The sequence below is a fragment of the Corvus brachyrhynchos genome, unplaced genomic scaffold, assembly GCF_000691975.1.
Source record: "Corvus brachyrhynchos isolate BGI_N302 unplaced genomic scaffold, ASM69197v1 scaffold103, whole genome shotgun sequence".
In the NCBI taxonomy this organism is placed as follows: Eukaryota; Metazoa; Chordata; class Aves; order Passeriformes; family Corvidae; genus Corvus; species Corvus brachyrhynchos.
Window position 1 is genome coordinate 5,126,783 of NW_008237436.1, and position 13,062 is coordinate 5,139,844.

General features: G+C 45.0%; 1 protein-coding gene across 4 annotated transcripts in view; it reads right to left on the bottom strand.

Moving 5' to 3' along the window:
* MTUS2 (microtubule associated tumor suppressor candidate 2) overlaps nucleotides 1-13,062 on the bottom strand; it is a 261,298-nt gene that overhangs the window by 5,796 nt on the left and 242,440 nt on the right. For all 4 annotated transcript variants that reach the window (XM_017731364.1, XM_017731366.1, XM_008631454.2 and 1 more), the window contains 6 exons: nucleotides 12,844-13,058; nucleotides 8,617-8,722; nucleotides 6,781-6,854; nucleotides 5,220-5,318; nucleotides 4,762-4,881; nucleotides 2,294-2,391 (listed from right to left, as the gene is read on the bottom strand). In XM_017731364.1, coding sequence (XP_017586853.1) covers nucleotides 2,294-2,391; nucleotides 4,762-4,881; nucleotides 5,220-5,318; nucleotides 6,781-6,854; nucleotides 8,617-8,722; nucleotides 12,844-13,058 — 712 coding nt within the window. The remainder of the gene's footprint in view (nucleotides 1-2,293; nucleotides 2,392-4,761; nucleotides 4,882-5,219; nucleotides 5,319-6,780; nucleotides 6,855-8,616; nucleotides 8,723-12,843; nucleotides 13,059-13,062) is intronic.

A 13,062-nucleotide genomic window follows, 5' to 3' on the forward strand; every position in this document is an offset into this window, starting at 1 on the left:
GGGCATGTGCTGACAACACTGATGTCTGAAAGGATGCATGCAGGAGCACCAGGCTTCTGCAGCCCCACTATGCTTGGACAAGAGCCAGTTCCTGACGTGATCAACCTGCAGCAGCTCTGGGCAGGCACCTCACCTGGTTTACTGGCAATTTAGGATTTTATAGAAATAAACAGGGAGGAACCTAACCTTCCCCTAGGTGTTTTCAGTGTTCAGCAGCAGCTGGGTGTGGCTTTTGGATGCATACAAAAAAATTCTGTACAACTCCTTTTCTGGGTGTAGCCTGAAGGCTGTAGCAGATGTCATGGACTGCTGCTCCACTCACCAAAAGCCCATCAGAGAGTGGGGTTGGCGTTTCTGGTTTTGTTTAAAAGACATTTTTAAAGAATTTCTGCTTTTTTAGCCTTGATTCCTACAGAAATGTAGCTCATGTAATCAAGAATGTGTTTCTTCTCCCAGTCCCTGAAAGTTCTGAACTGTGGAGCAGTGGCTAGCAGAGTCACCTTGATCTCTTGGTTATTGGAAACGATCATTCTTCAGACATTCTCAGTCCAAACGACCAAAAAAAATACTCGTTTATTTGGAGGGAGGATCTGAAATGCTGGGAGATCAGATTATTTATTCAAGTGCATGGGGAAATCCCAGCAGGTGCTCTGTGGAGCTCCCACATCCAAAACTGGGTCATGATCTACCCTGCAAGGCTCTTGTCCTTCCCTTTGTACCTGCCCTTGGCTGTAATTGGAAGTATCTCTGGTGCACCCCTCAGTGCCTCTGGGACCCCCTCCTGGCTGTGCTGCAGAGACTGGCTTTGCTCTGGCTCCCCTCCCTCCTCTCACTGCTGCTGGGCTGCCACAGCCGCTTGGGCACCCAAACTGCAAGCTGGCAGAAATAGCTCTAATCCAGGGCAGCTCCCTGAGCTCATTCACACTGCACTTCACAGGCAGTGCCAGTACAACACAAATCAGCAGTCAGGATGGTTACTGCTGCCAGGAAAATACAGGCTTTAATAACTCCAACTTTAAAGCCCTGGCTGTCCCTATAGCTGCCCCACAGCTGTCCCCAAAGAATTACTGTTGAAAATTATTCTCCTCGAAGTTGACTTTCCAGGCTGACCTTGAATTCAGTTTCTCCTAAAAGGTGTTTTTGAAAGCAGTACCTACATAGTTGCAGGCAACAAGCAAAGTGCTGCAGCTGGATGCCAGCAGGGAGTGGAGGGAGGGTGCTGTTCGCCCAGAGACCAGGAGCTGCAATGCAGAGATGCCAAGCACTGAACCAGGCACCCTGGCTGCTGTCAGGCATGGAGAGAGACTGCCACTTCCAGGCCACAATTCATCCAGCCCAAAAGCAGGTGTCTCAAACTGGTCTGGTGAACCAGACCTTAGAAATACCCAGTTTTCCTCCCCCAGCACAGAAATGCTGTAGGCACCCACCTCAGACAGAGAGATATGCGTCACAGGTATTTACAATCAGGTGAGAGAAAACATAATCGTCACCCTGATCTGAATGTTAGCACAAGCAATGCTGCCTTTTAAGAATATCTACATACTGGAGACAATTTCAAAAGGCTGAGTCATTAAGAAACAAGGCATGAGAAAGACAAAAACTAAAATCACAGATGAGACACTTGACAGTTTAAAAAAACAGCTAAAAATTAAATTTCATTTTTGGCCAGTGGCATCATTTCTGGATGCAATGACAGCTAGGTAGCTGCAGTGCTGGGATAAGACCAGCTCCAATTTTTCCCTCTCGCACCCCTTCTCCCTGGCTCCACCTGCGGTCTCCAGCCTTACAGCATAATATAAACTCTCTGGGACAGGGACTGTCCTTCCCTTCTCTTTGTATGTCACCTAACACAAGGAGGCTTGTCACCCTTGTCACGTTGTGACAAGGTTTCAAAAAGGCAGTGCTGATGAAAAAACCTGCCAAAGGTTAATCCCGCCTGGGTGACAGTGCTGTTGTTAGGATGTCTTTCCCAAGATCTTCCCATTTCCCATCCTCATTACCCACTGGCTAACGGGTCTCAGGGCACTGATACTGATACCACAACCACTGGCAAGCTTGTTCTCAGTAGTGTGTCAAAATCATGAAAATACATAGACAGATACACGCCCTTCCTTGTGTTAAAGGAAGCAAATCCTAATATAAAAATATTTTTTAATAAAAAAGCAGAGCAGAACACCAATACACTTTCAGGAGGAAATAAGTTTTTCCCCTTCTGAAGTAAGTGTCAGCCTTGGACAATTAAGACCTGGAGCCTCCTTTCAAGCTCAGACAGATTGCAAACACCAGCACAAACCTTGTTATGACAGTATTTTGCTCAATCCGGGCTCTGAGTTCTTCGTTCTGATGTTGCAGCATGGTGATTTTTTCTTCCAGTTTTAAATTTTTTTCAACCTGCAGCAAAAGAAGGTTTGTTAAGTCTGAAGAACACTCAGCACCTGATCCTAGATAATTTGTTCTATATTAGTCTGTAGAGCAACTTCTAAAATTTGAGGATAGGTGGAGGTGGTTATATTGACTGCAGCTGAGACTTAGAGATCTGACTCACACCACCACATCATACTGGTGAAGTAAGTGGGGCCATCAGCAGAGCATTAAGCAGGGGCAGAGCTGAACCAGCCCTTACTTCTAACAGAGTCCTCGAGGAGGAGGGTCTTAGTTTTGTTCAGTGCAAACAGATGTTTTCTCCAGAGGTGCCCCCACAACTTTTGTCCCCCAGGGAGCCAGCATTACCAGATGTTGGAGAAAGTGCTGGTGACACTTCAGGAGCATGAGGATACCCAGCATGGAAAGTTGCCCAGCACTGTGGCATGAATGATCAGTCTAGTGATGAAGGAGAAGTGCAAGATGATGGGATGTACATCTTTCAGACACTACAGTCTGACATCCAGCCTCCAGGATTATGATTCCTCAGTTATGGAGAAGAAAAGAGTCACCCACCAGGGCAGGATGATGCCCCAGCAGCAGCCTTAGAGTGCTGCTGCATTCTCATGAGGTTGGCTGGCCTCTGGAGACTCTTCTCACTACTGCTGACAATGTTGGCTTAAATGACAGGCTTAAATCAGACATTTAACTTTAAGCTGTAATTAATTGAAATTAATCCTACCCCAAGCACAGGCAGCTTTTATTCAGCACAGTTCAAGGTCAGAGTTTAGGGATATCAGCAGCAATGTAATCAAACATCAGTAAGGCATGTTCCACAGCCTCAGGTGCCCTGTTTTCCCCAAGCTTTGAATTTGACAAACTTCATCCCCTTTGTTCTTGGTTTTTCAGCAGTTTAAATTTTGCTGAACTCAATGCTTTTGAAAGAAAACAAGATAGGACAGGGTAAGCTTATCTCTGTGTGAGCTTGGTTATTGTATTTCCCAACCTTTTATAAAGAACCAAAATATTGTGCACTGGGGATAGCAATAACTCACACAATGGTGGAGACATCAGTTTTAGGTTGTGTTTTCTGCTCTATGCAGGTAATTGTAAAGGATACTCCTGTTTCTCAGATATTCTGGTCTGTCCCAGTTTATTTTGTTAGAGCGGAACATGGATTCTGGCCGTGTTTTGAAATGCTCTGAGAGAGGAATCACCATCACGGGCTCTCTCTCTGCTTCTTCAGTAATTTTCACAAGTAATAGCTGTGCCACCTTCATTTCCAGCCTCCCTTTCAGCTGCCAAGGAGCCAAGGCTGACCCTGAGTTAAAAATGCCCTCTTGCTCCCTTGTGAGGCACCCCAACTTTCAGAGCATTTGGAGATATCCTGTAGGTGTTCTGGAACTTACAAAGGTATATCTTGAAATGGAAAGCAGTTGTGCCTTTTGACCACAGCAAACCCAGTGTTTTACTGTGATAAAGGGCAGGAACAGGACTGTGTGCTTGTATGCAGTTAATGAGCAAAAGCAGCTAAATGACCAGGAATTATATAGGCTGTTGTTTGGGTTCTTTTTTCCTGGTGTTTCCAAATTCTGGCTTAGCTCCAAGAGCAGCACGTTGGAAGGAGCACAGATAATAAGCCTCAGTTGCAAAGTGGCACTTTTCTCTACCTCCACTTACTAAAGCATCTGTTCAGCAAAATAATCATCGGAGTTCTCAAATTTAAAAGAAAACAAACCCGGTGAAATGCTAGCTGGACCCACCTGCCACAGCTCCCAGCTGAGGTATTGCCTCATCCTGTCACCACACTGTATTTTACTGTCACTGCAGGTTATGCTGTACAAAATTAATCCCCTTTCCCACAAAAAATGTAATTGATGGTGAACTGGGGAGTTCTTCATTAGGGAATCCCACAAGCAAAGGATGAGAAAACAGCACAGCCTGCAGAAAAGCATTATTGGAGGGCTGGGGAGACCTTTTCTGGAGTAAGCCTTGCTAGGAACTGCTTGCTGAGTATTGCTAATTCCTACATGGCTCCCTAAATGCCTGCAGGAGCAGCAGGAAGACACACCATGGTTCAACCCTCCCCCACTTGCTCTCTCCAGCCCTAAAAGGCTACCTGACTCCTGTAGGGGCATGTGATGCAGGCTGGTGTACCATAGATTAACACAAATTTCCCCTTCCTCCTTTCTTCCTACACACTCACCTCACTGTCTGACCTAACACGCTGAGCAGGTATTGTGTGAAGAAGCAATCCAGATCGATGGATGTGAACCTCTTTGACCAAGTCTTGCCCCCACCTCATGTGTTTATTCACCCCTCTTAAGTTCATCTGCTCTAACCAAACTATTCCTTTATTAGCTCTGCGATGTCTCCTCTGCAGAAAAAATGACAACTCACCTGTTTTTCTAGCTCCATGATCATCTTCTCCTGTTGGTGAATCTGGAGGTTCTTCATTTCCAGAACATGTTTTAAGCTCTTCAAATCTTTTTCTAAGTGCAGATACGGAGCTTGCACAATCTAGGAAAAATATCAGTGATTTGGATATGTCAGCCATAAATACATCTTAAGCCATTAAGAGGGAGATTCCTTAATGGAACCCTGTGGTTTAGGAGAATCAGTGGTGTGAAAACTACCTGGACCTGGTCCTCTGCAGCCCATCTGACCCCTGATTTTTCTCCTTGACACCCCTTTGGCTAAGAGTTGTGACTCTTCCTCAGAGCTCAGTATTTGGGGTCTCAGCTGGGACCTGCCCCCCTGTCCCTGGAGTGAGGATCCCATTGCTCTTCGTTGAATCAGGTGATGTGTAATACTTAGAAACGTGTCTCGATGCCTGTATAGTTAGAGTTGTCATCTACCTTCAGCTGTTCCTCAGTGTTTTTCTTCAGAGCCTCTTCAAACCGGTCTGCTTTGGCCTTAAGAGATTGATTCTGGAAGGTGAGGGTGTCTATCTGGTCCTGGGGATGAAACACACCAATTAACACATCAACTGTATTACCAACCCTCTTACATTCATACTGGTCAGTCTGCACTGTGAAACTACCAGGCAAGCTAAACAAAGATTATAAACCCCTGTAAGGGGATATATTTTTTATGTAAGGCCGCTTGAACATAGAGTGGAGTATTTGATAAGCCTTAGGGAATCACAAAATCCCTAAAACACCTGCAGCTGATGATAAATCACCCCATCACCTTGTGCTGGATGAGAATAGACAGGTCCTTATTGGGAGACCCGGCATTTGTATCACATGCATGATTGTGTGGTCCTTAGAGTCCAAATGAGGCAGGAGATACCTGCTTCCTTCCCCTTTCTAGGCTTCTAACAGGGTAACAAGAAGTGATGAGTAAGTGGTGTGGGCTTTAAAATGATCATCATTTCATCTCAGAGCTATACGTGGGAACAACATGTTATTTTAAGCAATCATATTTCTGTTACTATCAAAGGTATTTCTGTCTATACAACACCTGTAAAAGCCACAGTTGCTGTGAAAATGGTATTTTTATCTTTCACAGTTGTGATTTCTTGTCTGGAACATTACATCATCCCTTATTGCAAAACTGCTGGCGTGACTGGAGCTGTTGCAGCAGTGCAACAGTATGTGCTAGTCAGGGCGTTGAAAAATTGTAATTCATCTCTGCCTGTGAAATCAAACAGGGCTTGCATTATTTGCTGTGGCATCTTTACTTGTTCACACATGTCCAAACCTAGCTTGTGTCACGGGGGCACAGTTCTGCCCTCCACTCCTTATGATTTCTTCATCTAGGGAGTGAGAACAGCATGGAGTTTTTAGAAGGGTTAGACAATCTCGATCTTGGTGTTAAACAGTGGGATGCGGGAGCTGTGATGCGCAGGGCTGACCCGGGCCATCCACAGCCTGGCTGCACATCGGGGCCAGTCCTGGGGCAACCCACATCAGGGACTGCACTGCCCTCCGGTGGGACTGGAGATGTGTCTACAGCATGGGACCAGCTTTCCCACATTCAGGCAGCAGGGAGGAGTTTATAAATCACAGACATAGGCACAGGGCCAGGCAAGGAGATGTTTCTGAGCCCTGGGGGTGCCTGTTGGCAGGTACCATGTAGACAAGGTGATGCTCATAGCCACTGCAGGTGCCAGAGTCCTCCCCACCATGCAGGAGAGAGCTCAAATTTGCCAGCAGGGTAAAAAAGACATTTCTTGCTTTATCCAGATGCCTTTTTGTCCCTTTAGGTTTTCTCTCGTTTGTGAACCAGCCAAGGGAGAGGAAAAATCCTGAGTGTTTGCTGCTAGATCCCAGTTTGGACAGGCAGAGCACAAGAGGTACCACAGCTGGTAAGAGGCAACAGGCTGGTGTGCTGGCAGCAGGCAACGTATCTGGGGCTGCCCCGTCAGCTGCTCCACAGCACCATTACAAGGTGGGAAATAAAGAAACTGCTAACCTGGAGTGACAGACGCAGCTTTTCAAAAGTCTCTTCTAGTTGTGCCTTTTCCAGTTTGTGAGCAGTATTCAGTTCTGGAGAAGTTACACAGACATGACATTACAGAGTGAAGTCCAGCAAAGCAGGGTCTGAGAGCACACGTCATGAGCCAAGCGCAATTTGGGATGCAGTTTTAGGACGTGGAAATGGAGCAGGAAATTGGTAGCAATGTGCCCTGTGACCTTAGGGAAATTGTTCTGAAAATCAGAATTTCCTGATCTTTCACTTTTTGCAGATACCTCTGTTTCTGTGTGACCAGATTCTGATTTTTCAGAACTGCTCAGAATTCTCAGCTCCCAGGCATTCTGATCTGAAAAGGGTCAGTCTGGCAATGGGCCATTTTCCAGTTCAGAGTTAGTATCCCTAAATCAAAGAATTTTAAATTGGATACATTTAAAAGCTTGGGTTGCAATTTCTTTGGAGAGAGAGAAAAGAGGGCCACCACCTCAGATGCAAAAATACAAATGACAGTGCTTCTCCCCAAGCTGTGATAGATGAACTATGAGGTTTATTCCAGTAGTGAGACAGAGAAGACAAAAAACATTATTAAATAGAATAACTCACCCTGGACATACTAATAACCAGAAGTTTCATAAACAAAGTGAATTAAAGCTTAATCTCTAAAGCAATGGCATCCAACTGTCATTCAGTGCAGTAGCACCTGCATTTTTAGTATATGGACACTGTATCTTTTGTGGTTTTTTTCCCAAAGCCATGGGTTGTGCCCTCTAACCCCTGCTCAGCAGCCACAGTCCCAGCAGCGATGATTCCATCGCCCCAGTGCCGAGCTCAGCGCACTCTCCCGCAGCGGCTGCTGCAGTGCCTTTTCCAGGCACAGGAGGGCATTTCAGACCTTCACCAGGAACAGGGAGCACAAACTTTGGCCACCAGACCCTTGAACCACAACTGAATTTTATCATCAGAAAATACGAACAAAAACGGAGAGAGAAGAATATCCTCAAGCAAGAAACAGCTTTTTACTTATTTATTTTCAAAATCGCATATGTTAATTTATAAATGCTATGCTAGATACCTCCTCTGCCCATGAGAGAGGGGAATAGACTGTTCTCAGTTCATACTATGCTCTGGACTGTGTCTCTAACTGACACAATGCAGAGCTAAGCAATATGGCTTGTTTTGGGAAATGTGGGAAAACCTACTGGAGATATTTAAATCGTAGAAAAAAATAGGGAGATTGTACAGATAACTGTTAAATGTCAGCTAAAGCATGCACAAAGGCATGTGTTCAGACACTGAGCTGGTAGGGAAGAAAGAGATCTGTCTGCAGCATCAATCCCGTGGCCAAACTGTAACACAAAATAAAGATAAGAGTGCTGAGGTGCAGATTTGCACCAGTGAGTGGCTTTGGTCTGCTAAGCATGGCCAGACATTTGCTACTGAAAATAATGAGTCTTGTTTTTAGAAGCAGTGTGGGCATTTAAGCACCTACATTCAGAGATATCCCAAGAGCTCTATCCTCCTGAGCACCCGAAGATTAGGCTCTTGAAAAAGTATGTGTGCGAAGTGATGTGGAATTTGGATTCTATTTTAGCAACACATAGAGAAAGCCTTATCTTTGACCCAGAGACCCCCCTCAGATAATTTCAGGTCAAAATTAGATGCTATACAGACTGCAGACATCTCTCCCTCTGCCCTAGCATGAACCTGGTGGTCCACCCCACGTGAAAGCACTAGACCAACACAAATTTTCTGTGTAATCTGCTCTGGAGGAAGAAACACAGTGTCATGCTCCTGCTCTGGAGCAGCTGTGTAGCTGTTGGGTTGTCTTTGGCTTACCTTGAATCTTGCAGTCGTTCTCATCCTTCAGTACTGTAATGGCCACAATGTGGTTGTTTTCCAACTGGGACATTGCAGCTTCATGTACAGCTGTGATATCTTCCACCTGTTCCAACAACAGTGAGCACAGACATGGGACACATGGTTAGACAGGCTGTGGCACACTGACAAGCCACTGCTGGAGAGCTCCAGTGATCTGGAAACAACAAAGGGATCTAGTGAATGTGTCACTTCCAGCACCTGAGCCAGTTTTGCCATGTTGATACCTTGAGTGGTAGCGTGTAGTCACTGCTGATGGTATTTTTGTTCTTTTAACTTAATGGTGATGAAGAAGTACATAAGAAAGCGAAAGCCCTTAGGTGGAGATGCTGTTTATTAAATGTTCAGAAGTCTTGACATTCCATTAATCTAAATTATAATAATGACCACATGGCCCACAGCCATCATGGGAGTGAGGAGTGCAGCTGGAAGAGGGCTGTGGGCAGCCTGTGTTCCATTGCATCCTGTGTGCTTGGGACTCCTTCAGTGTATTGTTTTGTTACTAGACTTGGCTAAAGGCAAAGTGAGATCCCCAATGATGGTCTTTTAATATGCATCATTAAAGGAACTACAATGAGAAGTGGTAATCAAGTTTAAGTCAGTGGTCCAGAGCACATTCTGAATGCAATGCATCGATTTGCTTTTCCGGGGTCTGTAACCACACTGATCTTATTTGATACATTTAACACAATACTATCTGCCATATCTGCCAAGGCAGAGGATCAAACTATTTCACATTTACAGTAAACAGCTGTTCATGGCTAAGTGACTTGACTCCAAACACCTTTATTTGCTCACAGTTATGTAAATAATGGTAGAAAGTTACTGCAGCTGAGTTTGCTTTGACTGGAATAAATGTTATTTCGCTGCTTTTAACTGTCAAACATACGTATTAAGTAACCCACCAGAAGCAAAATTTCCAATCATATTGGAGAAAACATGCTCTTAGAATGAAAGTTGGGCATTTAACATGGAATTTAAAATTGTCCAAACTAATTTTCATAATAATGTGGGAGGTAACTCAGTGGCGAAGAACAGTTTCCAAAATAATGGGGAGTCAGTCTGCTGATACATTGCATGACAGAGCTGAGAAAGGTGGAGGGCAGATGACTCAAAGGGCTACTGATGGGGCAAGGACTATCACCTGACTTTTTCCAGAGCACAGTGTCCTTGTACATGATGACTGTAAGCTGAAGCCTCATGAGTATTGCCATATTCTTCACCTCACCCTTGCTGAAGCCTTTATTCCTACTCTAATTGCTTCTCAACTGAACAGCACCCCATAGGAATTATTATGCTCAACACCAACTCCCTCACGAGGTGAAGGGGTCTCCTCTCCCTGCCACCATCCTTGGCAAGTTATTTATCTATAAAGCCAATTAAATATGTCCCAAATGATCTACAGGGATTTTTCTGTCTTCTGTGTGTTTCACATCCACATCCCAAGCGACTCATTTTAATCTTCCAGTGTGACGTCCTGTCTGCAGTTTTTCATGGCAGATAGTCAACTTGGCATTGGGAAGCAGCTGCCTTGGATCCTAATTCCAACTTCACCTCTAATTTACTCTGTAGGCTTGATCACCTCACTTAACACAAGTCATGTTTATTTCTGGCTATGGAAAGTACCTCAGGTGGGATTTTAAGGTTTAATAAAGTAAAATCAAGAGGAGGCTCTAGTGGGAGAAGTTCAGTAAGCTGCTGCACAAAACAGCTTGAGCTGAGCACCTCAAGTGAGAAACACTGGCAGGACAGATCACAGCCTTTACTTTGCAATTCTGCCTTTAGCTGCAAGGAGATGTGAGAGTGCACTGGCACACAAGATCAGTTTGTGAGGAGTTTGGCTCTCATGCTCTGCCACATCCTCACAGACAGCTGAACCTCCAAAACCTGACACAGGAACTGTGTCTCCAAAGAAATAACAGCTATCTGGCAGTGAACTAAGTGGTGACTGAAGCAACACAGCATGGAAGATTAGGTTGTGACGGGAAACCATGAAAGCAGAATGACTATCTTCCAAACTAGATGTATGGATACAGAAATACATGCAGATCCATGGTCAGAAGGATTCTGCTGTTGTTACTGCCTTCATGAATGCAAATTCAAATCCCCCCAACAGGGATGGGCAGCTCAAGGACAAGGCTTTCCTCATGTACAGTATAAGAGCTCCATTTCCTTGGCCAAGAAACACTGTTGGTGAGCAGCTTTCCAGCACAGCCTGTCAGCCTCCCCTGATCCAAGAGTGCTCAACACAGGATGGGTATACAGCAGAGCAGGGATTCAAAGGGAAAACCTGCTAAAACTCATCATGCTAACCAAACTATGAATTGCAAATGTGGGCTAAAACTCTGAGATAGTACGGTCACAGCAGCACTTTCAAAGCAATGGAGAGGAATGTTTGTGTTACCTTCAGTAATCAGGGAACACGGAGCTCTGGAGCAAACCCAGAACCATTTGCCCCACAGAGGGAAAGATGTGTTTCCACTGTGATGATGAACAGAGTCACAGCAGATGAAAACATGAGAAAAATAAGGATACTTCTAGTCAAGTCCTACAACGGCCTGTATCACCCTTTCTTGCACTGATCAGCTTGAGAGAAGAAGAACCAACATCTGTTCTTGTGGTCCTGAGAGCTTGCAGAAATACTTCAAAGAGTAGCAGAGCTAAGCTATAAGCTATTTCAGCAAAAAATTAACAAATCCCTTCACAAATGCTGATGTCGAGTGATCCAGGAGAGGCAAGCCTTACAGCTAGAGCCAGCATTTTCTACCAGGCAGACTGACACACTGACACAGTGAAAGGAAAAAAATTGTCAAGGCTTTTGGGAACATGACCTCTCCTTCATATCAGAAAGAAAAGCAGAAATTTTGAGGGGCATTGCAAGAAAACCAACTTGTATAATCTGAAACGAGAACCAAAAGACATGGCTCAGCACAGGTTCTAACCATTTAGAGAGAAATATTTTGAAAAATCTGATGTAGAACATGAAAATCTATTTGATAGCACCTTCTAATACATCTTCGGAAATCAATTAATTAACAGAAATAGGTAGTTTGTCCAGGACAAAACAGCCCACTTGCATAAAGCCTTTGTTTGGCATGTTACAATCAGTAACAACTATCAGGTTCAGCAATTAAAATAGGTAAAATCCAGTGGGAGTCCTTCACACCCCTGCCCTGAAGAATCAAACTGAATTGCACAGAGGTAGCCAGGGCAGCAGGCATTCTGAGGCACAGGCTGGGATGCCCTGTGTCTGTCTGACATGGCTGGCTGATTCACGTGCCAGCAAGGACAGCTCCCAGCCCAGGAGGGTTTTGCTGCATCAGGAGCCTGGGTGGCAGCCCCATGACAGCAGGGGCTGCGGCATGACAAAGCCTAAAGGCACAGATTTACACACCACACCTGGGTGCAGCAGGTTCACATGTGAGAAAAGCCCTTGTGATCTGTGGTATTGGGTAGTGGGTAAGAGTTGCAGCTGGAAAAATCAGGACAGAATCCACTGCTCACTGAAGGAAAAATGGGAAAAGGCCAGGTAAAGGCATTACTGCCATAACCCAGTGCCCGATGTTCTGCCAGCATGTGAGAGGTGCCCAAAGGTGAGTTACAGTATTTGTTCTGGCAAAACCAGACAAAAGTAGCTGCTTGTGAGGGTACTCCTATCCAGTACAGAGAGCAAAGCAAGGAGAAACTCTTGGGATGTACAGTCCAAGAGATTAGACTGAATGGTGGGGCAGCAATCAGGGGACCCAGAGAGTATCATGTGCACAATGTTTAGGTACTATCCCTTCACTGTACTGCCCTTTAACTAGCATTGCAAATAACAATGGGCATGGCTCTGCTGGCCTTACCAGTGTGGAAGAGGTTCTTGTTCACCCTTGGTTTTAGTCATAAATTGACTAAAATAGGTGGGTTGAGGAGCAAGTATGTGTGGGCAGCAGAGATAATGTGAATATTTTTATTGTAAAACATCAGGAAGCATGTGAAGACAAGACATGGCAATGTAATAGACTACTGTGTAGAAAAAACAGTAGAACTAATAGGGAGAAACAGCAGTAAAGATATTCAGGATTACATTTTTCTACTTGTAACTCATTACCAGTGTCTTCACGTTGGAGTGTTCAATACATTTCATTACCTGAACCCTATCTACTAGCATCAACTATTCTTCAAAGGCAGCAGGTGGAGACTGACCTGATCCTGATGCTCCAATCTGGCTTGTTCCAGCTGCAGCCTGTGTTGCTCCTGCAGGCTCTCCTTCTTGGTGTTGTACTCCTCCTGCAGTCGCTGCTCCAACACCTGCATCTCCTCCTGCTGCTGCCTGCGGAGCTGCTTCCCCTCCTCCTCGAAGCGCCTCTCCAGCTCCTCCTTCTCGCTCAGTAGTTTCTTCCATCTCGCCGTGTTGAGGTCTGT